General features: G+C 38.7%; 2 protein-coding genes across 6 annotated transcripts in view; one reads left to right on the top strand and one right to left on the bottom strand.

The window, feature by feature from the left end:
- LOC136257021 (spindle and centriole-associated protein 1-like) overlaps positions 1 to 25064 on the top strand; it is an 88292-nt gene that overhangs the window by 42201 nt on the left and 21027 nt on the right. For 4 of the 5 annotated variants that reach the window (XM_066050117.1, XM_066050119.1, XM_066050116.1 and 1 more), the window contains 5 exons: positions 8800 to 8867; positions 9450 to 9580; positions 11797 to 12227; positions 21625 to 21666; positions 21718 to 21810. In XM_066050117.1, the coding sequence (XP_065906189.1) occupies positions 8800 to 8867; positions 9450 to 9580; positions 11797 to 12227; positions 21625 to 21666; positions 21718 to 21810 (765 nt within the window). The remainder of the gene's footprint in view (positions 1 to 8799; positions 8868 to 9449; positions 9581 to 11796; positions 12228 to 21624; positions 21667 to 21717; positions 21811 to 25064) is intronic. The other variant, XM_066050118.1, reaches the window with a different exon arrangement.
- Positions 15688 to 16995, bottom strand: LOC136256453 (uncharacterized). Its single transcript, XM_066049412.1, has 4 exons — positions 16975 to 16995; positions 16556 to 16766; positions 16412 to 16504; positions 15688 to 16360 (listed from the first exon to the last, which is right to left on the bottom strand). The coding sequence occupies exons 1-4, from the start codon at positions 16993 to 16995 to the stop codon at positions 15816 to 15818; spliced, it is 870 nt and encodes a 289-aa protein (XP_065905484.1). The 3' UTR covers positions 15688 to 15815.

Genomic DNA, 25064 nt, shown 5'->3' on the forward strand with positions numbered 1-25064 from the left:
CATATTTAAAATGATCCTTACGTAAGAACTGGCTTAGGTGCCTAAGGTTTAACGCAATCTCCGCTTACCCTCATGGTTTGATACCACTGATAGGGGACTACACACCACTGGTTTTAATTGGACCTCCCATACACACCTACAGTATTTTTTAGCAGCTCCTGTACACTCTGAAACAAAATCAAGGTGGTCCAAGGCAGACTTATGGTTACCCTGCTCAAATGGGGTTGGCATGTAATGTAGCGGCCATCTATAACCACTTTGAATCCAATCCAATACTGGGGGTGGAGCCTTAAGGACTTCATACCAGAAGGGGAGGGATTGCCTAAGTCTACCCTGGACATCAACTATCTGGTGGGTTGTGGTCCCCAGCTCCTCACATTCCCATGACCTAGCCAGCTCCCAATCATTTTCCAGGCTTGAAAACCCTAACCCAAAACTGTCTAGTGGCTCCCCACTGGGATGAGAGGTTGTAGCAGGTAAAACTGTATCACACCCATGGTTATCAACACCTTCTTTGTGGAGTTGCTGAACTGTGTCATCAACACCTACTTGCCCTTTCACATTACTAGGAGCCAACCCTTGCCCTTTGTCATCTACCTTTGCAACATTGCCATGACCTTGGTGTATGGCATCAACAGCATCAGGGCAACACTTTTCTTGGGCTTACTATCAGACACACACATTGTACCACCGGCACTTACTGCCAGCTGGCAAAAAGGATACGGTTGCTGGTACCTGGGGCATGCTCTTGCCAGATGACCCCACTGAGAACACACGTAGCACGGCCCGATTTGCCTTGGTTTTGGTGGTCCTGGTGGCGGCCTCCTTGCGCCTCCATCATCAGACCTGGCTGCTCCTTCCATCTTTGGCTTTTTCCTAGCCAGTCCCGCAGACGCTGTGCGCCTACGCTTAGCATCTTTTTCTTTTCTAGCTCGGAAAAGCCGCTTCTCGTCGTCTGAGTCATCTGCTAACTCATCGGCTGTATACTCAGTTACTACTCCCCAGTCGGAGTGGTCTGCTATCCTGATGAGTTTCTGGCGAAAGCGAACCTCCTCTTCACTTTTTTCAAGCTCCTTTTCAGCTTGCTCCAGAGCTCGCCTGGAAGAGTTGTCGCCGGCGGTATTCTTATCTAACTGCTTCTTGGCTGCCTGCACTCGGTCGTCCACCTTGTCATTAAAGCTGAACTGCTCCTAGCAGCCTTTTTTCTTAAAACTGTACGCTTTCTTGTTCAGCTTGTCTAAGACTTGCTGGGAACACGTCACTTTGGTTGACATCATCTCCAGCTGGAACTGGGAGAACCGCTTGTCTAGCTTGGCTGTGAACTGTCGCTCGATCGTCGCAGAGAGGGTGGCCGTCATCTGCTGGACCTGGTCTTCTTCCAACGCCATCTCCGAATGTAAAATATAACTGAAGCTAATCTTCTTTCTTAGACGCTCAATACAGTAACCCACTCATGTATGAACATGTGGCGTAGAGTAAACTTTAACACCTGTAACAACTCTTTTAAAGCCTACAATCACGTGAGAGAGGCTCACGTGACCACCAATAGTATTCATACGGTAGCTTATTTTCTGTCTAATTCATTGCATTCAACCGACATAAAATACATATCCCTGTAATCTATAGTAACAAAGAGTGGACAGCCAAAAGTTTCAGCTTTTTATGATGAATGGTCTTGGAGTTATAACGCTTGACAGTTGGAACAGTGGTAAACTCGATTTGTACAGCAACTATATAGGAAATTAAATAAATTACAGGTGCTCAGATAATGAATCATAACTCATGACTGAAGTAAGGTAGAAAGTTGGTTCAATCTACTGTATGTACCATGAACTGGCAAATCAATCAAGGTATAGTGCTTTCCCTGTACTCCTTCGTGTTGAAAAAGAAGAAGGTCCTTTTTACCACATTGTAAATAAACGCCTATAACTCATGCACCCTTTGCTGTACGAACACGAAACAGAGATTTTCTTACTCTACATAAATAGGCGAATCCAATGGTATATAGGTTTTATTGATTTGAGCTTAATTTCACTGCATGCATGTACGAACGCGATTAAAGCATGCGTAAAATTTTCATGCAGCACGCATATTTTTATGCAGAGTATTTCAGTACGGTTTTATGTCAAAATAGAATTTTGCAAAAACAGCCAGTTTTTGCTCAGGAGGTCACATATAAATACAAGGTGAAATTTATGCGAGAGGGCAACTCAAAGTTGTTGTGTGTATAGCGTGCATGCTGTGGGTGTCCCCAAATTGCGATTTACTTGGGGCAGTGCTCCTGATAAGAGTTCTTAAGCGCCAGGACAAAATGTTCTGACAAATCCAAACTTGTCTGGACAAATTTATACTTTGCATGGACACAAGTGACCTGCAGTGTATAACACTGCCTGTAGTAAGCATTCTCTGATGTAAGGCACTCTGGCTTTAGGTATTCCCTTTGTTGTGCTGAGGATAGACATTCTTTTATGTGCTGAGACACTATCACAAGTGATTTTGTGAGGTTTCTGTATAGCAGAGGGGTTGGCATTGGTATATTAGTGGTCACTCTTTTGGATGGCTTGAGTGTTTAATCTCCTAGCAACCAAGAGACAGCCATTAGTAGTAAAGTAAACAGTAAACCAAATATGCACACCCTGGGATTTTGGGCTCCTTTGATAGGACATTATGTCCTGCCAAATACAATTATGGTCAGACATTGGCTAATTTGTCCGGAAATTGTCTGTTGTCCGGAAATTGTCTGTTGTCCGGAAATTGTCTGTTGTCCGGAAATTGTCTGTTGTCCGGAAATTGTCTGTTGTCCGACTGTTATAAGGAGCACTGTTGGGGACACCTACTGTACAGCGTGGGGACTTGATATGGTATTCATAACATGAATTGGACATATGTTTTTATTGGGTTAACTACTTGTATGATCTGCGGCATAAGGTCATAAACAAATATTTTACTTACACCTGTATTTGAAGCATGTGAATGAGTAGATTATGTAATTGGGTTTTTGACCACAGCTATAGGTATAGTACCCTGATTATATGAGTGGCTAATCTAGCAAACTTCATTTGGGCCACCATGCCACTAATGTTTAGCAAGCAATAAGTATTAATCATAAAATGTGACTACTGTATATCTCTGGGAAAATTGGTAACACCCTGTATTAGAAATGTTGGTTTTAAGTATTCAGAGTGTTGTACATACATGTACCTGTAGCTCGCCAATGGTTGGAGTTATGTGTACCAAATTGTGTTGCAATTTCTTGCATTCCAGAGTATCCACTATGCAAGCTAAGTTTCCTTCTATTTTAAATGTTTTTTTTTTAAAACTAAGGTTGCTGTATCAGGTGAACTCCAATAAGGGAGGTGGCTGAATCATGACAGTGAAATTTAATTGGGGCAAGCCTGAGCGAGCCCCACACTAACAGGAGTTTCGTAGCATGGTTCATGCACAAAAAACTACGATAAAAACTGGGAAACTTACACATACGTCGTAAAATAATCGGTGCCTTTTACTAAGCATCCATATAAGGGCATGCACGTCGTTGATAGCACAACAAATAATTGGTGTCGTTTACTGATCATCCATATACAGTGTAAGGGTATGTACGTCATTGATAACACAGAGAATAATTGGTGTCGTTTACTGATCATCCGTATAAGGGTATGTACGTCATTGATAACGCAGAGAATAATGAACAGAGAAGAGCAGCTTAGAAGAAGAAATGAGCGTGAGAGATATAGAAGAATAAGAGAATCACCACAACAAAGGGAGGCTGGATTAGCTAAGAGAAGAGAAAAGGACAGAGCTAAACGGGCTGCAATGGCTAGGAAACAAAGAGATGCCATGCTTCACTTGGTACAGTAGTATCAATATGTTACCAAACTGAAACTCCACCAGAATTACCATTAACTATAATGGTTAGATTTGACAATTATCATGCATGGTCCTACTCTACCGGATAACACTGTCCCAGTCATTCCTTTGCGCCATACTTGGTCAAGTACTGCTACACAATGTTCACGTTTACAACTTCCAGTAAAGTTAGCTTGGGAAATAACTGTTCACAAAGCTCAAGGTCTAACTTTAAGTAAGGTGGTAATAGACATAGGTAAAAAGAATTTTGCTCAGGCCTAACGTTTGTTACTTGTTCTAGAATTAGACAACTTACTGATCTTTTGTTTGCTGCTCCATTTTCATATCTACGTTTACACAACATTTCTAACAGTACATGTTTACAAGAATGACTTTCTGAAGATCAACGTTTACATACTTTGCAGCAGGGAAGCTCATCTACGTAAACGTACATCACAAACCCTTACTGTACATTACAGTCAACACCTGGCACTAACAATCAATATCATCTCACTCTACAACATCATACTGTACAACACCTACTGTATAATGCTACACGATACAACACCATCTCCCCCTATAATGTCATATACTACAACATCATCTCCTCCTATAATGTCACATGATACAACACCATCTCCCTCAACTCCATCTTTGGTGTGTAGTAACAACACACCATCTCCCCCTATAATGTTGCATAGTCCAACACCACCACCTTTGCTAACACACATATTACAACACCATCTCAATCTATGATCTCAATTAACTAGGCAGATGCTAGCAGCATTGTGGGGTGAGCCTGAAGGGAATTTAGAAGCTATGGCTAGGTAATAATATGTTGTGGGTAATTCATTTATTCATGATTATTATAGTTTTACAGGTAATGCTGCTTGGACTATAGCTCATAATCGAATGTTGTTCTTATTATCTAGCCATTCATGCTAATGGAAGATAAGCACATTATAATAAAAGTACGGGGTTCAAATATGGCTTGAGCACTAACCCACCACTTAAGGTACAGTAGGTATGGGCAGGGCTGTTAAAATGCTTGGGAATTTTTCAAGACATATTGAACAGTGGACTGGATTCAATGAAGCCAATTCAGCATGAAATTCTATAATCTTGGCAATGACTGCAGGGTCACTAATGTCAACTGGCACATGACGCTGGACATGTTGTGATTGGTCCACATTCACATCAGCATTTGTTACTACACCAACATTTGAAGCACTATCAATATAAACAAATCATGAGAATGAGTCACAATAGTTATTGTTAGTGTGATACAGACTGTATTTACAAATAAACCATCTGCAAGAATGTGGTAGTGAATTTAGATCGTATATCAGTTGTATTTTTTTATCAGTTGTATAGGATTCAGTTTAATATTTTATGAACAGCAATTACTAATCATAATATACTCAAATATTTTTGTAAGTTTTACAAATTTATATACAACAAACGTACTAATCCTGCCTTCTCTGCTGTATGATTGTGTCTCTTTGCTCTTGTGTAAATTGAACACGTCTTCTCTGACATTCTCTATTTCTCCTTCATCTTTCTTCTGCTACCTCTAGAGTTTCGTGATCTCTTCTCAATCTATACTGCTCTCTTCTTCTAAGGAGTTCTTCCTTATCCATCATGGAGAACGACATTTATTTCATGGTTGACGACTCGTGTCACGGCGTGGTAGACGAGACAAGCAGTACTGTAATCTACAGTGTATGCCGTTTATTTTTCCGTGACATGGTCGATAACACTAGCATATATGGAAGTGCTGTAATCTATGCCGTTCATTTTTCTGTGACATGATCGATGATACGAGCATATATGGAAGTGCTGTAATCTTTGCCGTTTACTTTACCTTGGCATGGAGTATAGTGGGCATTAATTCGGTAAGTTTTCTGATTTCTTTTGTAATTGTTTGTGCATGGTTGATGACACAAAATTTACATGGGCGACTCACTAGTGTGGGGCTCGCTCAGGCTCGCCCCAATAACACACCATCTCACCCTATAGTTGAACACAATTACCACCCTTGTTAACACATGACACAACACCATCTCTATCACATACACCCCCCCCTGTAAGAACGCACCATCACCTCCTATGATCTTACATACCATAACACAGTCACCCTCAGCTCCATTTCTATGACAACAATATCATAATACTTTAATGAAATAACTAGCTGTACCAAAATTATCTCTGCATATTATACTCACTATAATACAGTGTATAACCTGTATAATACACTGTATATCAAGACACACGGTAGTGTGTCGTGCGGCCCAAGAAGCTGGCGCGCAACCCCATGAGTATATTGACAGGAAGAAACAAAACGCAATTTTCGCACTTCCGTAGCTCTGTGCTGCCTTGATGAAACAAGACAAATTTTGCTGTGTACATTCCCTCCAACTTCAGTACTCCACATTCCAAATTTGAGCGAAATCGCTTCAGGCATTCCTGAGATATACGACTTCAAAAATTGGCTTAGTTTCTTCGTTTTTTTTTTCTTATTTTTCTTCCTCTTTTCGCACACTTACAAAAACTGCTATAAAACGCGAACGCGTTATCCGATTGCCTTGAAATTTGGCACACAGAAGGGGGGTATAAAGGCGCATCTCGGTACCAACTTTGGCTGGAATACCATAAACAGGCAAAGAGTTATGAGCGATTATGCACGAAAAATAACACCAATATGTTGTCACGCCTAGAAACAAGTCACATTGTAGAGAGTTCAGCTACAAAGAAACCACCATTTAGAGAGTTCAGTTGCAAACAAATCACCCAGTAGAAGGTTCAGCTATGAACAGATCACCCTGTTGAGAGTTCAGTTAGAAATAAGGAATCCTGTAGAGAGATCACCTAGAAGTATCGCCTTGTAGAGAGTTCAGCTACAAACAAATCACCTGTCGAGAGTTCAGCTACAAACAAATCACCCTGTAGAGAGATCAGCTAGAAGAAGTCACCTTGTAGAGAGTTCAGCTATAAAGAAACCACCATGTAGACAATTCAGATGCAAACAAACACCCTGTAGAGAACTCAGCTACAAACAAATTGTCCTGTAGAAAGATCAGCTAGAAGAAGTTACCTTGTATGGATTTCAGCTACAAACAAATCACCCTGTAGAGAGTTAAGCTACATAGAAACCATTCTGTAAAGAGCTCAGCTGCAAACAAATCACTTGTACAGAATTCAGCTACAAACAAATCACCCTGTAGAGAGATCAGCTAGAAGAAATTACCTTGTAGATAGTTCAGCTACAAACAAATCACCCTGTAGAAAGATCAGTTAGAAGAAGTTACCTTGTAGAGAGTTCAGCTACAAAGAAACCACCATGTAGAGAGTTCAGCTGCAAAGAAATCACCCTGTAGAAAATTCTGCAAGAAACAAATTGCCCTGTAGAAAGATCAGTTAGAAGAAGTTACCTTTTAGAGAGTTCAGCTACAAAGAAACCATTCTGTAAAGAGCTCAGCTGCAAACAAATCACCTGTACAGAATTCAGCTACAAACACATCACCCTGTAGAGAGATCAGCAAGAAGAAGTTACCTTGTAGATCGTTCAGCTACAAACAATTCACCCTGTAGAGAGAGCAATTAGAAGAAGTCACCTTGTAGAGTGTTCAGTTACAAAGAAACCACCATGGAGATTTCTGTAATCAATATATGTGACCGGATTTGCGAAAAGGGGTCTTCCACAAACATCCAATTCCATAAACGTTGGAGACCATAACTCAGTGTTGAAGTAACATATTAACCTGAAAATTTCACCATGTATTCAGCTATATATAGTGGTGCTCACCACTGCCCAAATTTCAAGGCAATAGCTCTTTCCAATCTGAAGTTATCAATTGTCAAAGTTGGCAAATTGGATGTGTGTGGAAGACCCCTTTTCGCAAATCCGGTCACATATGTATTATACAGCATATATAATTTGTACATTTACTGATAAAATATTTAAAGTACATCTACTTCATCTTTTCTTCTTCCTGTAGTAAAGAAAAAAATATAGGTTTAAAAAGTCCCAAAGCTGGCCATAGGCCGGCTTTGGGGGTATACAAATACAAAAAGAAATGAAATCTAATCCAAAACAGCCAAGCTGTAAAAAAAGTGTGCGGCCCTCAGAAAGGCTATGGTGAAAAAAGATGTGAAATCCAAGGTGGCGGCCAAGAAATGGCTGTGATGGTAGGTTAATGGTAAAAATTTTAATAATGACAATTTAGGTAGATTTTGTGAAGCGGCACAAAAATTCACCTGAATCGTCGTTATTAAAATTTTTACCATTAACCTACCATCACAGCCATTTCTTGGCCGCCACCTTGGATTTCACATCTTTTTTCACCATAGCCTTTCTGAGGGCCGCACACTTTTTAAACAGCTTGGCTGTTTTGGATTAGATTTAATTTTCTTCTAGAAATCCGTTTAACATTAAATTACTACACTCAGTGTTAACCATTTCCACCTTATTCAGTATCAAGTATTTAAACACACTACATTGTAAATGCTTTTCCAAAATCCATTTAAATGACCTCCCAACTTTCTATTCTTGCTTTCAGTTTCCACTCAGTAATACACACATTTTTCCACTATCAAATTATATCAAATTATCCTTCTTGTCACAATTCAGATCACTGATTAACCACCTACAAATTACCAAAACACATCAATATTATACAGCTGGCTATAGCCATATAAAATCAGTAAATTATGCACACACACACACACGCACACACACACACGCACACAAATTAAACTACCTCAGGCTCGCCCCATGATGTTATAAACATCTGTCTAGTATAGTAATAGTGCATTCATGTAACTTTGCGTTAATCAAACTTGCTGTCATGGGTGAAATAACCGGTTTTCCCAGACCCAGTCACTAATCGTTGTTATTAAATCTTTATAGAGCAAAATCTCTATAATCATACTTTGTTGTGTTGTTTTTTTCAGTGCTATGTTGGTGCTCCTAATGTGACAGTGGCTCCCCACATTTTCAAGAGGAAGAAGGCATTAGAAAAGTAAGGTGTTGTAAAATATCATATACAGGTAGTACTGTATACAGGTATTAGGGACCATGGAGTTGTGGGCTTTCTTGCCCTTCAAAATTGCCTTAAACAGCCTCACTTTTCCTACAAAAATCTTGGTTAAGCATAGCCAAGCCCTTCAGAGCAATGCATTGTTGAGTTACGCTTGTCTGAGAGCATCAGTTAGTTAGTCAGTCAGTTAAATAGGAAATTTCTAAAATTCCAAAGAAACTTGTTGGGATCATAAAACTAGAACTGGGACACAAGGGAGGACAAAGGTATGCATGTATTGGACATACTGCGGTTGGCATGTCTCGGGGCCAAGTAACATCAATTTCGCTGACAATGCAAGGTGTCAATTGGCAGAAGTGCGATACAGCTTCCCTATTGCTGAGGGTTTAAATGTCTGTTAGTATATTTGCAGCCTCTTTCACTACTTTTTTGTTATTCCGTTGTTTCGCTGCTTTTTTGTTCTTTGATCCCTAAAATTTCTAATTTTCTTTCTATTCGTGTTTATTGTGCATGTTACAAACTGTGTAGTGCTATTCAAGTAAAAATTTGTGTTTTGACTTTTAGAACCATACTGGAAAATAGTGTTGGTGGTCCATCCCCTACTGTAATGAGATCTCCAGCTGGAATACGAGATGAAAGTGTGGCTGAACTTGTTACAGGCAAACCTGCATTAAATGAAGTGCCTTCTTCATCAGGTACAGTAAATGTACAGTAATATATTTTGTTTAGTGAATGATCACAGTGGTGGTTATGTTTAGTGTTGTTTTAGTAAAGACTTTTAGTTTTAGTTATAGTCATGGCCAGTTTCATCAATTTTTAGTTATAGTAATCTTTCTTAATTCCTTTTAGTTATTGATTTAGTTATGATTATATTCTCTGTGTTGTTTTAGTTATAGTTTTACAAGTTAAAAAATATGAAAATCTTTTAGATATACTGTAGTTTTAGTAAAATTTATAAAAACCTTTAAATTTTTAGTGTAAATAAGAAAACTTTTTTACACACATCATAAAAACAGAACAGGACAAGACTACAAGTTACTGTACTATTATTATACATTAAATGAAAAGCTGGTTTAGCTAGTGTACTACAATGATACGTATTCTAAGAGTACAGTATGGTACAAAGTGATATCATTATCTGCAGTGTACATGTACTTCACCAAACTTCAGTGCCATTTTCAATGTTACGATTCACCATTGTGTGATCACATGAACTGTACCAATTGGCTCAGCAATGCAAGAGGACCACTCTGTACAGTTATTCTTATGTAGAACATATACCACTTACATACATACATGTATGTACAGTATGTACTGCATTATAACATACACAACAAAGCTGCTGTGAAAGCATACATCTAAATACTGTAGATCACTATCAAAAGTCAAAACACTCTTAGTCTTTCAGGTAGACCTCTACTTCTTTATGTTTTTAAGATGCAGTAGTCAATAGTGAAGTCACCGTGAGTAGCAGAAAACAGCATCTATACTGCATAAAAAAGTACTTTTTCAGCAACAGAACCCTGACTTAATCACACATCAGGTTTAGCTAACTGCTAACTAGGATAGTATACCTTGGTCTAACTATTAACTCAGCCTTTTACACTTCATATTGTTCATTAGAACTCAATATGTTTCTTTACGTCTTTCCCTTTGCAAAAGTTTCTTGTGCCTTTCAACCTTGTTTTCTAGCTACTATTTTGCCATTTACAGCTGTTGTGATTATCATACAGTAAAGTAGTACTGTATATTAGGGATCATGAAGAATTGGGCTTTCCAGCCAAAAATATCACCTTAAAATCAACCTCAGTTTGCCTTCATGACAGCTTGATGGCATTGGTTAGGTACAGCCAAGCCCAAAAATTTCTTCCCAAACCCTTCCAAAAAGTTTCTATAAAATGTTCTATTTAACAGAATTAAATTCTTCTACTGACTGACTAACTTATGCCTCCAGCCAAGCATAACTCAACAATGGATAAGGCTACAGGCTTGATTTCTTCACTGTTTGACATTGCGTTCTACATGTAGTTCTTTTGCTGATAACACAAGGTGTTGATTCACGATAGCACAATGTACTGTAGCTTCCCTGTGCATGCTGTGGCAGTGTTGGCTAATTGCTCTTATTTTCTGTAGCGACTGGTTTGATTGCAGAGACGCTTCTCGTACTGTTCTTCGTTTGTAATGCTGTGTAACGGGCAAAACATAGCTGAAATCAAAGTGTAATGGTTACAGGCTGTACTTCCCTTTCCTGGGGCCTACATTCTGACGCAAAATTATTTTTATGGCATTCCTGGCACCATTCTTTCTTTTAATGCAGTATACGCTGGTTCATTTGTCATATCATAATAATATTATTTAAAAAAGTACAATGATTGCTATGGCTATGCCACACACCCTTAAACGATCAGAACACTCCACAACGCTTCTGAAGCTGCTATGCCACACACCCTTCAATGATCTAGCCATACCCTTCAATGATTTACATGTAGCTGTGTAGAAAACAAGGCACAGTATGGTACCATGCCCCTTACTGCATGGCTGAGTAACGAATAGTCTGGCATGGCTACATTTTTACAAATACATGTAGGAAGCGGCTTTTAGCATGGCCATCCCTTCCTGTTTGTGAAGTGTCAGACTAAGTAGTGAGATCAAGATACTCTAATACAGCAGTCACAGCAATGTGTATTTTATAGCTACATGTATTCTCTAAGAAAAAAGGTTAACAAACTGGTGCAAAATGTACAGTAGGGTCCAACAATAGACAGTAGTCAAACAAGAGATGAAGGTAGCTATGAGGGAAATTCCCTAAGTGGCATTGTAGCAATATGGGAAAATCCTGGAACCCTACTACATTTGAAATTAATATCTTTTATTGCACTAGTTATTTATTTCTATTGTATTCATGGTGTAGATTCTGAAAGTGATGACTCATCCTTAAGTAGCCAGCAAGAGGGGTTTAGACCTATACTTGACATTAAGAGGTTTGAGCAGTACATCACTAAGGAGGAAACTAAATCTAATGTATCGTGCAATAACGATACTACTACAAGCAGACCATCGCAACCTGAAGCTAGTACTACCCTTAAAGTTACTGCAAGGAGTAATCAGCCATCTTCTATGGAGAGTAGCTTATGCAGTATAACAGATATGTCTTCTATTAATGCTGATTCTGGTGCTAATAAAGATAACACAATTGACTCAAATTTGTCTGATGTGGGAGGGAAAGTGCAAGCTTCACTAGTTCTTGAAGGAACTGGAGATGATCAAGAGTTGAGTAACTCTCCTTTAAAGTCAGTTCTTAACCCAGGGAAACTGCCGTACATCAACAGTCCTTTACCAGAGGTACTTACTGTTCTGATCAGCGTGTGTAATTGTAGATAGTGTTTTGCATGATCTATAAGGTCTTTAAATTTCATGAGTTACATAACTGTTTCTCTATGTTACAGTATAATCAATGGCAATAACAGTAATGTGATTTCACACATTTGTATGTGTGTGTAACCCTAGTGATGCACTGATCCTGATACTAGTATTGGTATCAGCTCTATTTTGGTGGTATCAGGCTGGTATCAGTAAAGCTTGATACCAACCGATACTTTGTATGACTTCATCTAACTGCTTTCAAAATGGCGACAATATATACAGTAGTGCTTTGAACGAAGTAGAATATAAGCCATGAATTCTTTGAAAGAAGGCAGCCGTTAGCATTTGAAGCTTTGGTGAACACTGTTTGTAGCTATAGCTACAGTTTAGGTAGATATAATGCAATTGGCATAATTTTGAGTGTATTGTAGCCAGAGTTGGGGAAGTTACTTCATGAAAGTAATATTACTTTATAATTTATATCAGTATATAGTACGTTCGCGTTGAGCTGAACCCTCAAAAACGATTAATAACTTACGATTGCTACATCGCACGGGCCTCCTGTATTGTTCGATATGTAGCGCTTCTCAATCCGCTAAAAATATATTAAAAGCGCTTCATTCGAATGTAAGACACTCCAGTTATGACACTGTAAAGTTTCACCATACATTTTCAATGGGGAAGCCTCTAAAGCATGGCCCTTTGATGTTCATGTTGACACATGTTTGTGGCGAAGACAGACGTCACACACCCGCCCTCAACACGCATGATTTCACCATCCGTTATGTACTGTAAGAGGCTGTAATACACATTTACAAGAAAATAAAACAATTTTTGTGTGTGTAAAACAGAGTTGCATAAGTAGAAGAGCTGGGGCCACTGTTGCACTGTATTTAGAAGATAAGTGGCCTGTTTATATTCAGGGAAAAACTTCTTCAGCCTCAAAAGAGAAAAAACCAAATTATACAGCTCAAAATCTGTTATGCAGCATTGGTGTTCCTGCAAGTAAGCCAAACAACATGTATTTTACTTCACATTCACCACACAGCTGCCTATCTTCTGTTCCCATTTAGTCAACTTGTCATTTTAATCCTTTTCTCATCACTTTGCCACACATGTACACAGTTTTTCCAGCCAGCATTTTGTTTTTGAAGTTACATTCCCAAAAAACTCTAAAAGTTTCAACAAATGAAATAATACTGTTTGTATGAATTTGGGCTGATAGTACCTGTAGCGACTTCCAAACACTCCTGCACTGATAAAATATACAAGGGATGGTATGTTCAATTTCTGCTAGCACAATAAAGCAATGATATTTTTTTATTAAAGTGCACACACTTACAGTACACTTCATCTCTATTTTCATGTGCTTCACAGAGTTTAATCCCAGCTACCTGATGACTCCTGGGAAACAAAATCAAGTTGTAACACCAATGCTGCAAATATCAAACAATCTTACATCAGATGAAGTAAGCCCAGAAGAAGACTTGACCCGTTCTGCTAGTGGAAGATTCATTAATACCACCATCACCATCTTCACTATCACTGCTGATTTGGATGAGGAATTGCTCTAGAAGTTCTTCATTACCAAAGTTTCATCTAAATACTCAACTGGTCTTCCTTCAGTTCTGTTGCACTTCGTTCGTCTTTAATATTTATGATGCTGATGGACTATGCAGGGCTGCTCATAGCATACCCTGCATTTATGTGTAGTGACATTAAAGCACAAACAGTTTCAATGCTAACCTCTTGTCATTAATCTTCTTGTACTTAAATCCCATATCACTCAACACTCTTTAAAGCTACAGTATGTTCTACCCCCAGAGAAAACACCATCGTTCTTAAGTTTGACTTAAGACGAAGTATGTGACAAAGTTCCAGGGTTCAAATTTTAACTTGCCGAATCTTTGAGAGCGATAAATTTCCTTCCTTCCTTCCGTACAATGAATGGATCTTGTCTGATGGCATCTCGGTCAAAACTGTCTGCATCAACATGGACTCGTGAACATTTGTACCTGATGATTACAATTGAGCGGGCTTGTGCAAAGTGCTTTTTGTACCTTTTCTTGGCATAGATAAACCGCCTTTCTTGCAGTGCTCCATTCTAACTCTTACAATGGATGTCCTTGAAATCCCTGCGTGGCGTAATGTACGCCAAAACCCAGCAAAGAAGGCATTACATACAATACCGGTGGCCTTCCAGATTCTCTCCGTGATGTTGATAGAAATTTTACATTTCTTCGCTTCTTGCTTAACCCTTAAACGCGCAAAGGCCATTATAATGGCCCTATTATTTATTACACCGAAAACGCACGAAAGTTTATGCTTACTTTCGCGAAAATAATCGCGCGTCTTTACAAGGCTGTATCTCTGAAAATCCTCGACGTATCAACTTGAAACTTGGTACACAGATGGTGGATACCCTGGGGTTTACCCATCGTGACTATCAATTGTTTATCATTAATGCTTCTCTATTTATCCGAAGTAATATGCGCATAACTTGGAAATAACCGTCATGGTAGGTGGCTCCGTTGGCGATTCGCCTCACTACTTGGTGTCGAGAAAGAGTTGTACCCTTGATACAAGGTGGTGAAATTCCATTGACATAGCTGCAACTCTCAGGTATTTATGAATTTTAGAAAAAACTTGTGGTATTCACACAATTCTGCGAAGTAACCGCACGTCTTTACACGACTGTATCTGTGAAAATCCTTGATGTATCAGCTTGTAACTTGGTACACAGACGGTGGATAACCTGGGGTTTATCCAATATTATTATTATGTTTTTATCAATAATACTTCTCCATTTATCCACAGCAATACGCGCATCATTTGGAAATAATCATCATGGTAGGCAGCTCCTCTGTCCATTCGCCTCAACACTTGGTGTTTAGAAAGGGTGGTACCCTTGATACAAGGTGGTGAAATTCCATTGACATAGCTACAACTCTCAGGTAGTTGTGAATTGAAAAAAATTGTCGTATTCTCATAATTATTTTTACCCTGTAGGCATGTAACAAAGAACTCCAACACAATCACTGTGGCGTTTCAACGTGCTGCCAAGACGTATTCTGGTGACTGGTCAATCAAATACCAACAGCAATCCATTTTATCATGCACTGTTCATCAAACAAAGTATTATTAGCATTAGAATTTGAAAAACTTTTCAAACATAAAATGTACATGAAATATATACACTAAAGAGCTGGGATCTTTACTTAGTAAAGGGTTTGCCTCATTTAGAAACCACCGATCCAAGTGATTTCAGAGAAAAAAACCACAATCGTGGAAAAACCTGAATTACAAACAGCTCTGTACATAACTAAACAGATAATACTGTCAACACATCTAAACTATATACATCGGCTGAACCTGTAAAAAGTCTAAGACACAGTAAATAGCATACACCCCTTATTTATTTATAGTTTTCCTTGGTGTGGTATATCTTAAAACAATTTTCAAGGCACAAATGAACCATTCCACAATTTACGCAGCCATACTTAGTACGTTTTCTATGTGTCTTCCGGTCAGAACACACTGCACAGTCACCGTCAGTCCCAAGGTTCTCTATGAAATGGCGTTCCTCAAGCCTCGCAGGCGATTGAGGAGGAAGAGCCTGTGATTGACGTCCTCCATGCTGGCGTGAGCTATGTTGACATAAAAGTTTAGTAGCCAGTTGCTCCCTAAAGCTTTTGATGGTCTATGATCATTCACAGGTGTGAAACAGCACTCTAGAGTATAAGCATTTTCGATAGCCAAATCCCTACCCCTACCGGTACCTCTACCCCTACCAGTACCTTTCCTCCTACCTCGACTAGGCACAAGATCCATTGTAGACACAGTTCCCCTACCCCTTCCTCTACCTCTCCCTCTATTTCTACCAGACAAAGGATCAGATGGAGATGGTGAGTAGTCCCTGCCTCTATCACTAGGTGAAAATGGGACATGTGGAGAAGAAGAACTAACAGGAGAGCCATGGTAGGCCACAGGAGAACCACTACAGGGGTATTCAGTTTCCAGGCTACCCATCCCACCGTCACTCACTCCACTATGTAGCCCAGATGGTCCAGGATGGCTTGACTCATCATGACCTTCACAATATCTTACATCAGCTATTAGAAGAAGCAGGACTGAAGTTATAAAACATGTGAAAAGCATTATACCTTCATAATCATTGTTTGTTTCTTCCTCGATGTCTTCTTCGTCGTTACTGAACTCTTCCTCACGATCATTTTCTTCCACATCGCCATAATCATCTATAATGGCAGGCGAAGTGATAGGACCGATTCATCTGTCCGCCATTTTACCGTCTTGTTCCCTGGTAAGCCTATCAACGACAAAAGAGTCTTCTCCATGGACAAAAGAGTCCTCTTCGTCCGAGTTGTTCCAGTCATCGTCGGTGTCGCTATAGAAAAGTTGATCAATAACAGTGTTTTCATCCTTATCTCGCTTATCTTTAATCACAGCACAAAGTTCTTGAGCTCGAATTAAAGCCCAGAAACGTGGCTTTCCGTTGCACTAAACCGTTTCACGATCACGTAATCCTAGCGCGCGCACCTCTGTGCCAAATATGGAGGGCCACTTAAATGGCCCTTGCGATTTCAGTGCAATATTTCGTAAATTCGCATGCGCGTTTAAGGGTTAAAGTACTCCTATAGTTTCATAAGTATAGATACTTAGTTTGGCTGTTTAACTGCTTTCCAAGAGGGTTTCGCTCTGCACTCGCTGACGGTGCACTGGACGCCATATTCTCAACAATTAAGTGCACGTCCGTAACATGGGCTTACGGATAAATGCGTCATGAACATTATGTTTAAAGCCTTTGATCTTGTATGGCTTCTTAATCAACAACCCAGGATTCAGCTCAATGCGAACGTACTATAGTTACATACAGTATTACTTAGAATAAAGAGTGACATAATAATATTACATATTAAGTTACTAACTTAGCTACAAATACATATTACAGTGTAAGTTACTAATGTATATTCATGCTAAGTTACTTTTTTATTAAGACAGCTAAGTTAAAGTTAACATACAAACCACATGCAGTCACGTGATGCATGTTGGTCTCGCGTACATGCAACACCTGAGCACCATTATAGATGAAATGTTAATGGATTAAGGTGATTAATTAATAGTAGAATGGATAATTGGTAGTAAAATCCATTTATAGTGCGTGACTTGTTCATCGTTACTTGTAGTATCACTTGTTACATCGTGGCGAAGTTACTCATTACTTTTCGATTCTAGCTCTTTGTTACATAATAATTTTACTTTTCGTTACTAGTAATGAATTATAGTTTCCAATAGTAACTTAAAGTTATACTACTGCATTTCCAAAAGTAACGCGTTATATTACTCAGAATCGTGAATTGTAATAAACATGTATATTACATAACACGTTACCCCATCTCTGATTGTACAGTGTAGCTTAATTCATTAAACAATAGTCGTCGTTCTGGCTCCCTTTGACAAATGGAATTTCTCGTGTTGACACTATTATTCGTCTGTTTAATAGCAGGAGAAAGCACACAACAAGATGTAGCTGCTGTTTTGCCTTACAGCAGTAGATAACTCACGAATGTTCTTCCTTTACAGCTTGTCCCAACTGTACTACTTCGCGATTATCAGTGGGCATGGTCACTTGTGGGACACGAGCTACTTAACTTGTCAGACACCTAATGGCTTTGTGTACAACCACCTCTCATTACTTTCTAGTGTCTCAAGTGTAATTGAACGAATGCAGCACATTCATTTATGCTCTAGTGAAAATGTGGTATTGGTGTATCACTAGTAACCCCAGGGTCCCCTCTACAATGTTTCATGATGAAATGGTTTTCAAAACTAGTGGTATGAAATGACTACAATGATGTTAATGTCAATTGATTTCATTATTGTTTGACCAGAGGAGGGATTGGGCTGTTTGTTAGAATGTACATACTTACTTGCTATGCACGAAATAGTTTTTCTTCAGATTTATCAGCACTATTGCAAAAATCTACACACCAAAAGCATAGTCCAATATCTAGTGATACTCTTCATTCTCTGGTTTGCATCAAGCAGTACTGATTAATTGTTTCCCCTAAAATGAATGGACCTCCCCAAAATGTTGCCATTAAAAACCATCATAGAATTGTGATCATCTTGGCCTAGTCACCTACTGTAGTTCGCTCAAGCTTTACTTTTAAAAGAAAATAATAATATCGGTGATGCTACAAAGACAAAAATAACAAAAATACACAAGTTACACCCCTCTGTACTCAGAGAAGCATGTCTCAAAACAATTAATCCAATACACCACCTTTTTTGCCTGCTCATGGATAGTTTTAATACAACATACATCTTTCTGTAAGTCCCAATGGTATACGTGTCATGTGTTTGTTTACGATGCTGTGGACATACAGCTGTACAGTATATAAAATTGTCATCATTTCTTCATTTAAAACGGTCTTCATACTTGTACTGTATGTGTATATGACTACAGGGCTAAAACTATACCTTGGTCAGTTTTACAGTTGATGGTTAGCATTTTAAGTTTGTAGACCATTGCAAACAGAAGTTATGGGGGCTATGAATTTAAGCACATGTAATTTATTTTCAGGGATTTTACCAATTGATATCTTACTACTGTAATTACTCATACAATAATGTGCTGAAACTTTGGTATCCGTGGACACTGTAGATAATGCTGAATCAATAAAAAGAAATTGTGTAGACTAAGTGGGCTTTGCTGAGATGGTCACAAATATGATATGCAACGAAAATTGCATTTACAGAACAGTCTTAGTGTAAATTAGGGCTGAAACAGAGATCATATCTGTATTATCTGGATATCCAGTTGTACTGTGAATTATCAAGTTACTATCGGGTTATTAATCTGAAACCATCAGCATAATTTTTGATTTTGTTAAATTTCATTGGTACATAGCTTCCACATTTACCGCAAACTTTAATTTTCATAGTGATACAAATGGTGTATTTGCTTCTTATTCTGAAGTACTAGCATGTTTATGATAAAATGTGACTGGATTTGACAAAACCTGGCTTCGACGTACAAAGCTTTGTTAAGAGATATGGCGATTTTAAGTAATCATTGTGTAGTACCCCTGTAACTTCCCAGTACCTACAGCTGTGCAAACAAAATCTGTACTCTATTTACTAGCTATCACTGTGTGGGTGTATAAATTTCTGATACCCAAAATATGCCCTGTTTTGGGCAGTTTTTTCAAGCGGGTACAGTAATAATATCACCAGTGTTGGGCAAGTTACTTTGTAAAAGTAACTAGTTACATATTACATATTACTTGCAACTGAACTATTTAGTTACAGTTACATATTACCCATAAAATAAAGTAACTGTAATAATATTACATATTATATTACTTTGTATCCACAGCCTTAAGCTGTCACGTGTGAAACTACCACCTTATCACGTGACATGATTGCGCTGTTGGACAATATGCAAATTTTGGTTTATATGTAAGAAGCTGGTGAATAAGCTTCATTCAGTAGGCCTCGTTACTTCGCTGTGGCTAGGCATTACTCAGAGGATAACTAACGAGATTAGTAACTTCGTTACTTGTAGTAATAATATTACGTATATTAGACTCGTTACAGTAACTATATTACTTAGGTAACGCGTTACATTTGTAAGTAAAGTAGCTTGCGTTATATTACCTGTTTTTATAGCGTATTTCGTTATATTACTTTGTTACCACAAAAGTAATAATATTACGTAACGCGTTACATAAGTAGCGCGTTACTCCCAACACTGAATATCACAGGTGGTAGTAATAGGGGTGGTGGCTGGGCTTAATATAGGAGTATAAAATAGAGCAAGAAGACGAATGGAATTCAGAAGCCAAGCTTGGACCCTCCATGGCCCTCAAATCACTCCAAATTGACCGAGAACACTATTGGCAAGTTCTCTGTGAAGCCCCAGTTCACTACACACCATTACAACAAAGCCATGGCCATTTAGTGGCGCCAATCTTCCACTTGTGGCTTTGACAGGGTCGGAAGAAAGCTGCTGCAGAAACCAGACTTGCCAGTCCTGAAGGAAACACAGAGTGGAATATGACAGTGTATTAGACCAGCAATCCATTTCTGGTAAAAACAGAAGTTTGATTTTGTGTGTGTGGAAGCCGGGTTATATGAAATCCGGTCACAAATGTAGAATGTTTTTATGATGTCAATATCTATAGGATAGCTGAAAAGATTTTATTTTGTATATCTGGATAGTACAACTGTTATTCATTTTCAAATCCAGCATTAAAAACAAGTAAACATTAATTTTACAGGTGGTCAAAATTTGAATTTCAAAAAAAATCACCATATCCCAATATTTGGTCTGCCTACCAGCCTGTGACCACAGTTACAAGGCTAGGAACCAAATGAAGCAGTACACCGCCACCATTTTGCACCACAATAACAAATTCACATCTGGCATGTTCCTTTTGTGGTTCTGGCATGTGTCTTTTGTGGTTCCAATGAGTCTGCCTCTTTGCTTTTCTTTTATCTTCAATTTCATGGTTGTCTTCTTCATGTGAAATAATGTACTATGGTACAACTACTGTATTAATTTTTCTTATTATCAACACCACAAAACTATTTGAAGCACTTAAGCTACTGTTAGACGGAATAGATACATGTAGCTGCACTTATAAAGCAGTCACATGGCAACCACGTTCTTGAACAATCAGAACATACTGCCATTCCCTTAATGATCAGAGCAATCATTTCCCTTAATGATCTACTGTAGCTGCAGTTTTCCTGTAGAAAAAAAGACAAGGCAACTACTCCTTATATTAAATCTGTTGTGGAGCCAAGACCAAAATACTTTAATAAAGCAGTCACAGCCACACGTAGCTAAAAATTAACAAACTAGTGTAATTCAAATTAATTTAAAATTGAAGTAGGGTTTCAGCAATGAAACAAGAGATACAAATGATCGTACAGTGTAGCAACTGTACCATCATTCATATCTCTTGTTTCTCTACTTTTATCACAGAAAACCCTACTTCATTTTTAAAATTTATTGCACTAGTGACTATTTTATGTTCATGTGACATTTCAAACAAAACAATGCAATTAACATAATAATTTGATGCCTAAAGCACTTCCTCCTTCCTCTGCTGCTTAACAAGCTGTGAAAAGAGGGTACAGCATTCAAGGGTTATGACATCGAAGGTGTCAATCATGCAAGAAATTGCAGCATGGTTGACACCTTGATGTCATAACCCTTGAATGCTGTACCCTCTTTTCACAGCTTGTTACATATGTATGTAGAAATAGGACAGTAAGGTTATATATATCAAGCTAAGATATCTTACCAAGCTACACACAGGCTATGTGTACTTTCTCTATTATCCAGGTTCCAGGCATAAATCAGAATGGATTTAGCAATGTTGTGCAAGTAATTTACAGCTGCCGTAAATTGTGTTGTGTCATATAAGGGTGTTTTCAGGCCTTAACTGATTTGGACACAGAATTAAAAAGACTTGAAAATAAGCCAGGAAGATCTGCTGCTAAAGGAATCCCACCAGAGCATAGAGCTGATGTACGTATGTTGCAAAATATAGACATTTGTATCTGTTACTGTATACAGTATGTCAGGCAAGCAATTTTAGTGGGTTCCTAGTGGTATATGAGTAATGGTTATCCCTTTATGAGAAGTCATGCGATGAGGTAGAGGTAAAGAAATTAGAATTCTATTTCCAAGTACTATTGCAAGTCACCTGCAAGTCAGCAGGAATTTTTATTTATTGAATTCAACATGGGTTTAACATTTCGTTGAGATCACAAGATGAACATATTAACGGTGCACCGTTGACCAGTTTTCTCTTTAGAACAGCTACATGTATGTTTACAGTTGTCATTCAGTTTTTAAAATAATATAATCTCACAATCGAACCCACCAATTGACCTTTGATTAGCTTGATAAGGCCTACAAGGGTGGGTGGGTGAGACCGTTGATATGTTCAACTTCACCTTCTTCATACAATTCTAAATAGCATGCAACCACTTCGAAGTGGTCTGAGCTGTATATGAATTATATTTCAGAACGCCCAGTCTCTCTTATCAACAGTGTTGTTTGTAATTGAATTGGACAAAACTGCTCTACCATATGATGGATTGTCAGATGGTTTATAGTAAAAAATTTGAAATACCAACTCAGAACTCGAATTAGCTGCCTTATGAATGTCATTGGTAGTAATGCCAACATACAGTAGGGGCCATTAAAAAGTTTACACTTTGTTTGGTTTTAACAGTAGTTAAACCATTTGAATGGTTATAAAAGAACAATTAGTTTAATGGAACTATCTTTTTAACAAAGCCACAGATATGCAGTAAATAACACATCACAAATTGTTAAAATTATTGTTTTAACAATATGATTTGTTAAAATGATTGGTTTAACAATACAGATTGTTAAAAATATTGTTTTAACAAATTGTTTTAACAATAGGATTTGTTAAAATTATTGTTTTAACAATACAAATTGTTAAAACTATTGTTTTAACAGTTGTAAGAGTTAAATAGTTCAAATCATTATTAGCAAATACAGACTGTTATGGTAAATTACATAAGTGTTTTGTTAAAATCGACAATGTTTCACTATTGTATTAACTATTGTTAAAATCAAACAGAGTGTAAACTTTTTAATGGCCCCTACTGTATGTAGCTGCAGAGGAAGATGCTCCTGTGGTGGAGTGTGCTGAAAATATTGCAGTGTCTGTCCGAACTGCAGTCAATACAGCTTTAAGCCAGTGAGCAAATGAACTGGAAGTCACAGCTTTGTATAGCTTGATGAAGGAAATTAACAACCTGGTCTCATCACCATGGATGGGTTTGCTCATGTGCCTTTAAGAGTCATTACTGGGAACAATGTAGGGTTTCCTGGTAAGGCAGGAAAAAGAAATGAGCTAGCTGTGAACCTTGCTTAGCTAACACATTAGGATAGAAGCACACACCCCTGTGTTCTCTTCTTGTCAAGTCTACAGTAGCTGAGATAAATCTGCTGATTGCAAAGGGTATACCCTTCAGTAGTCTGGATATTGCCCCAAATTACATCTACTTTCTCATGCACTGATGAGATTTCAGACCCTATAGGAGTTAATTGAAATGTATTTGGTACCCCTCTGCATATAGTTATGCCAAGAAATTGGCGACATTGGTTACAGGTCCAAAAATGGATTGAAACTCCGTTCAACACACCAGCTATGCCATTTTCCAAACAGTGAGTTGTATGACTTGTTTGTTTTGGCCCTCCATGACTTGAGCAGGAGTGCTGTAGCTTCTTCTGAAAGGTTCCAGCTTTGGAACTTACTGTATGCCTGAGATGTATCATATGGCTAACTGAGGGAAAAGAGGCATGGGCCTCGGTTTCAGTATGATGAGGATTATGCCAGTCCACCTGCACATTGTTGTTTCCCAGCTCCTCCAGACACTCTTGTATTAGCGGGACTTGTGCTTTGTAGCATTGGGAGCTCTGCTCCAGTGTGTTTGTTAGTGCCATTTGCAGGTAACGATAAAACGGGCCCTGTAGAAAGGACACAATTTGTAGCATCCAGTAGTTGTGCGAGCATGCAGGCTGAGATTGTTTTTTTCCCCTTGCTAACTTGTGAGCCTCCGCTTGAATTTGTTTGATTTTGATTGGAGGAAGCCAGACCTCCATCTGCAGACAGACCCAAGAATTGTATTACCTGAGCTGGGTTCAGTACGGATTTCTTGGTGTTCATAATGAATCCCAGACATTCTAGAAGGTACCGCATTCCGGTCACGTGATCTAGGATCAAGTCCCTGGACTCCGCCAGAATTAAGATGTTGTTGATGTACAGGTGTACTGTAGGTTATTAACTGTACACCCCTCTCTGAGTTTTTATAAACACCCTTGGGGCCGAAAGGAAGGGAAATTGAATTGGTAGGTCTTCTCTTTGAAATTGAACCTGAGGAATTTTGTGGTTTAGATGAATGGGAATTGAGAAAAAGGTGACCTTTAGATCTATTTTGGCTAGCCAGTCCCCCTGTCTCAGGAGGTCTTTCAATGTATGAATACCCTCCATTTTGAAGTGTTCCTTGTTCACAAAGTTGTTTAAAGCTTTGAGATTGACTACTGGGCGTTTCCCTCCACCCTTCTTGGAAACAAGAAAGAGGTTTGAGTAAACCCTGGTTGCTTTGCAGGTACTATCTTCCCTATTGCCCCCTTCTGTAGTAGTTCGGTGACTTCCTCTGAAATCAGATGAGTCTGTTTCACAGAATGCTGAGGACAATGGTGTTACAAGTTATTGTGGACTTGAGGAGACGTTTATCAGATAACCCTGGATTATATATAGGACCCAACGGTCCTTCAACCAGTTTTGCTGGTAATTCCTGCTGGGATAGCTTACTTTTTTTTGGGGGGTGGGGGGGATTATACCTAGTCATGCTAGGTGATTTTGCAACTTACTTTTGAAATCTATTATCCAAAAGTTTTGAACAACTGTATGTGTTAATACATTCATTTGTTCCACTGGGGTCTCTGCCCTTGTGTGGGATGTCTGAATCCTTGCCCTCTCCCCCTCCACCCCACTTCCTTGACTTCTGACCATACTGGTAGCCCTCCCACTGTCGGGAAGAACATTTTGAAAAAGTGTGGTTTGCTGCTGCTGTCCTTGTGGCCAAGGAAGTGGGATCTCATTCTGTTAAGGGGAGGAGAGCCTTGTTCATTTGGGAGATTATCTTGGTCCTCCTCAAATGATTGATTTTGGCATACTGCATTGGCTACCTTTGCTGCATTAACAGCTATTTTTGGATCACATTATCACCTTTGGT

The sequence above is a fragment of the Dysidea avara genome, chromosome 5, assembly GCF_963678975.1.
Source record: "Dysidea avara chromosome 5, odDysAvar1.4, whole genome shotgun sequence".
NCBI classification, from domain to species: domain Eukaryota; kingdom Metazoa; phylum Porifera; class Demospongiae; order Dictyoceratida; family Dysideidae; genus Dysidea; species Dysidea avara.

What these genes read in the sequence shown, in the direction of transcription:
- LOC136256453 (XM_066049412.1), bottom strand. Translation starts at nt 16,995, where the DNA reads ATGGCGTCCAGTGCACCGTCA. An exon ending in GCTTACCAGGGAACAAGACG is followed by an intron (nt 16,505 to 16,555) that starts GTAAAATGGCGG and finishes CTGCCATTATAG; the next exon opens with ATGATTATGGCGATGTGGAA. An exon ending in AACAAACAATGATTATGAAG is followed by an intron (nt 16,361 to 16,411) that starts GTATAATGCTTT and finishes TTCTTCTAATAG; the next exon opens with CTGATGTAAGATATTGTGAA.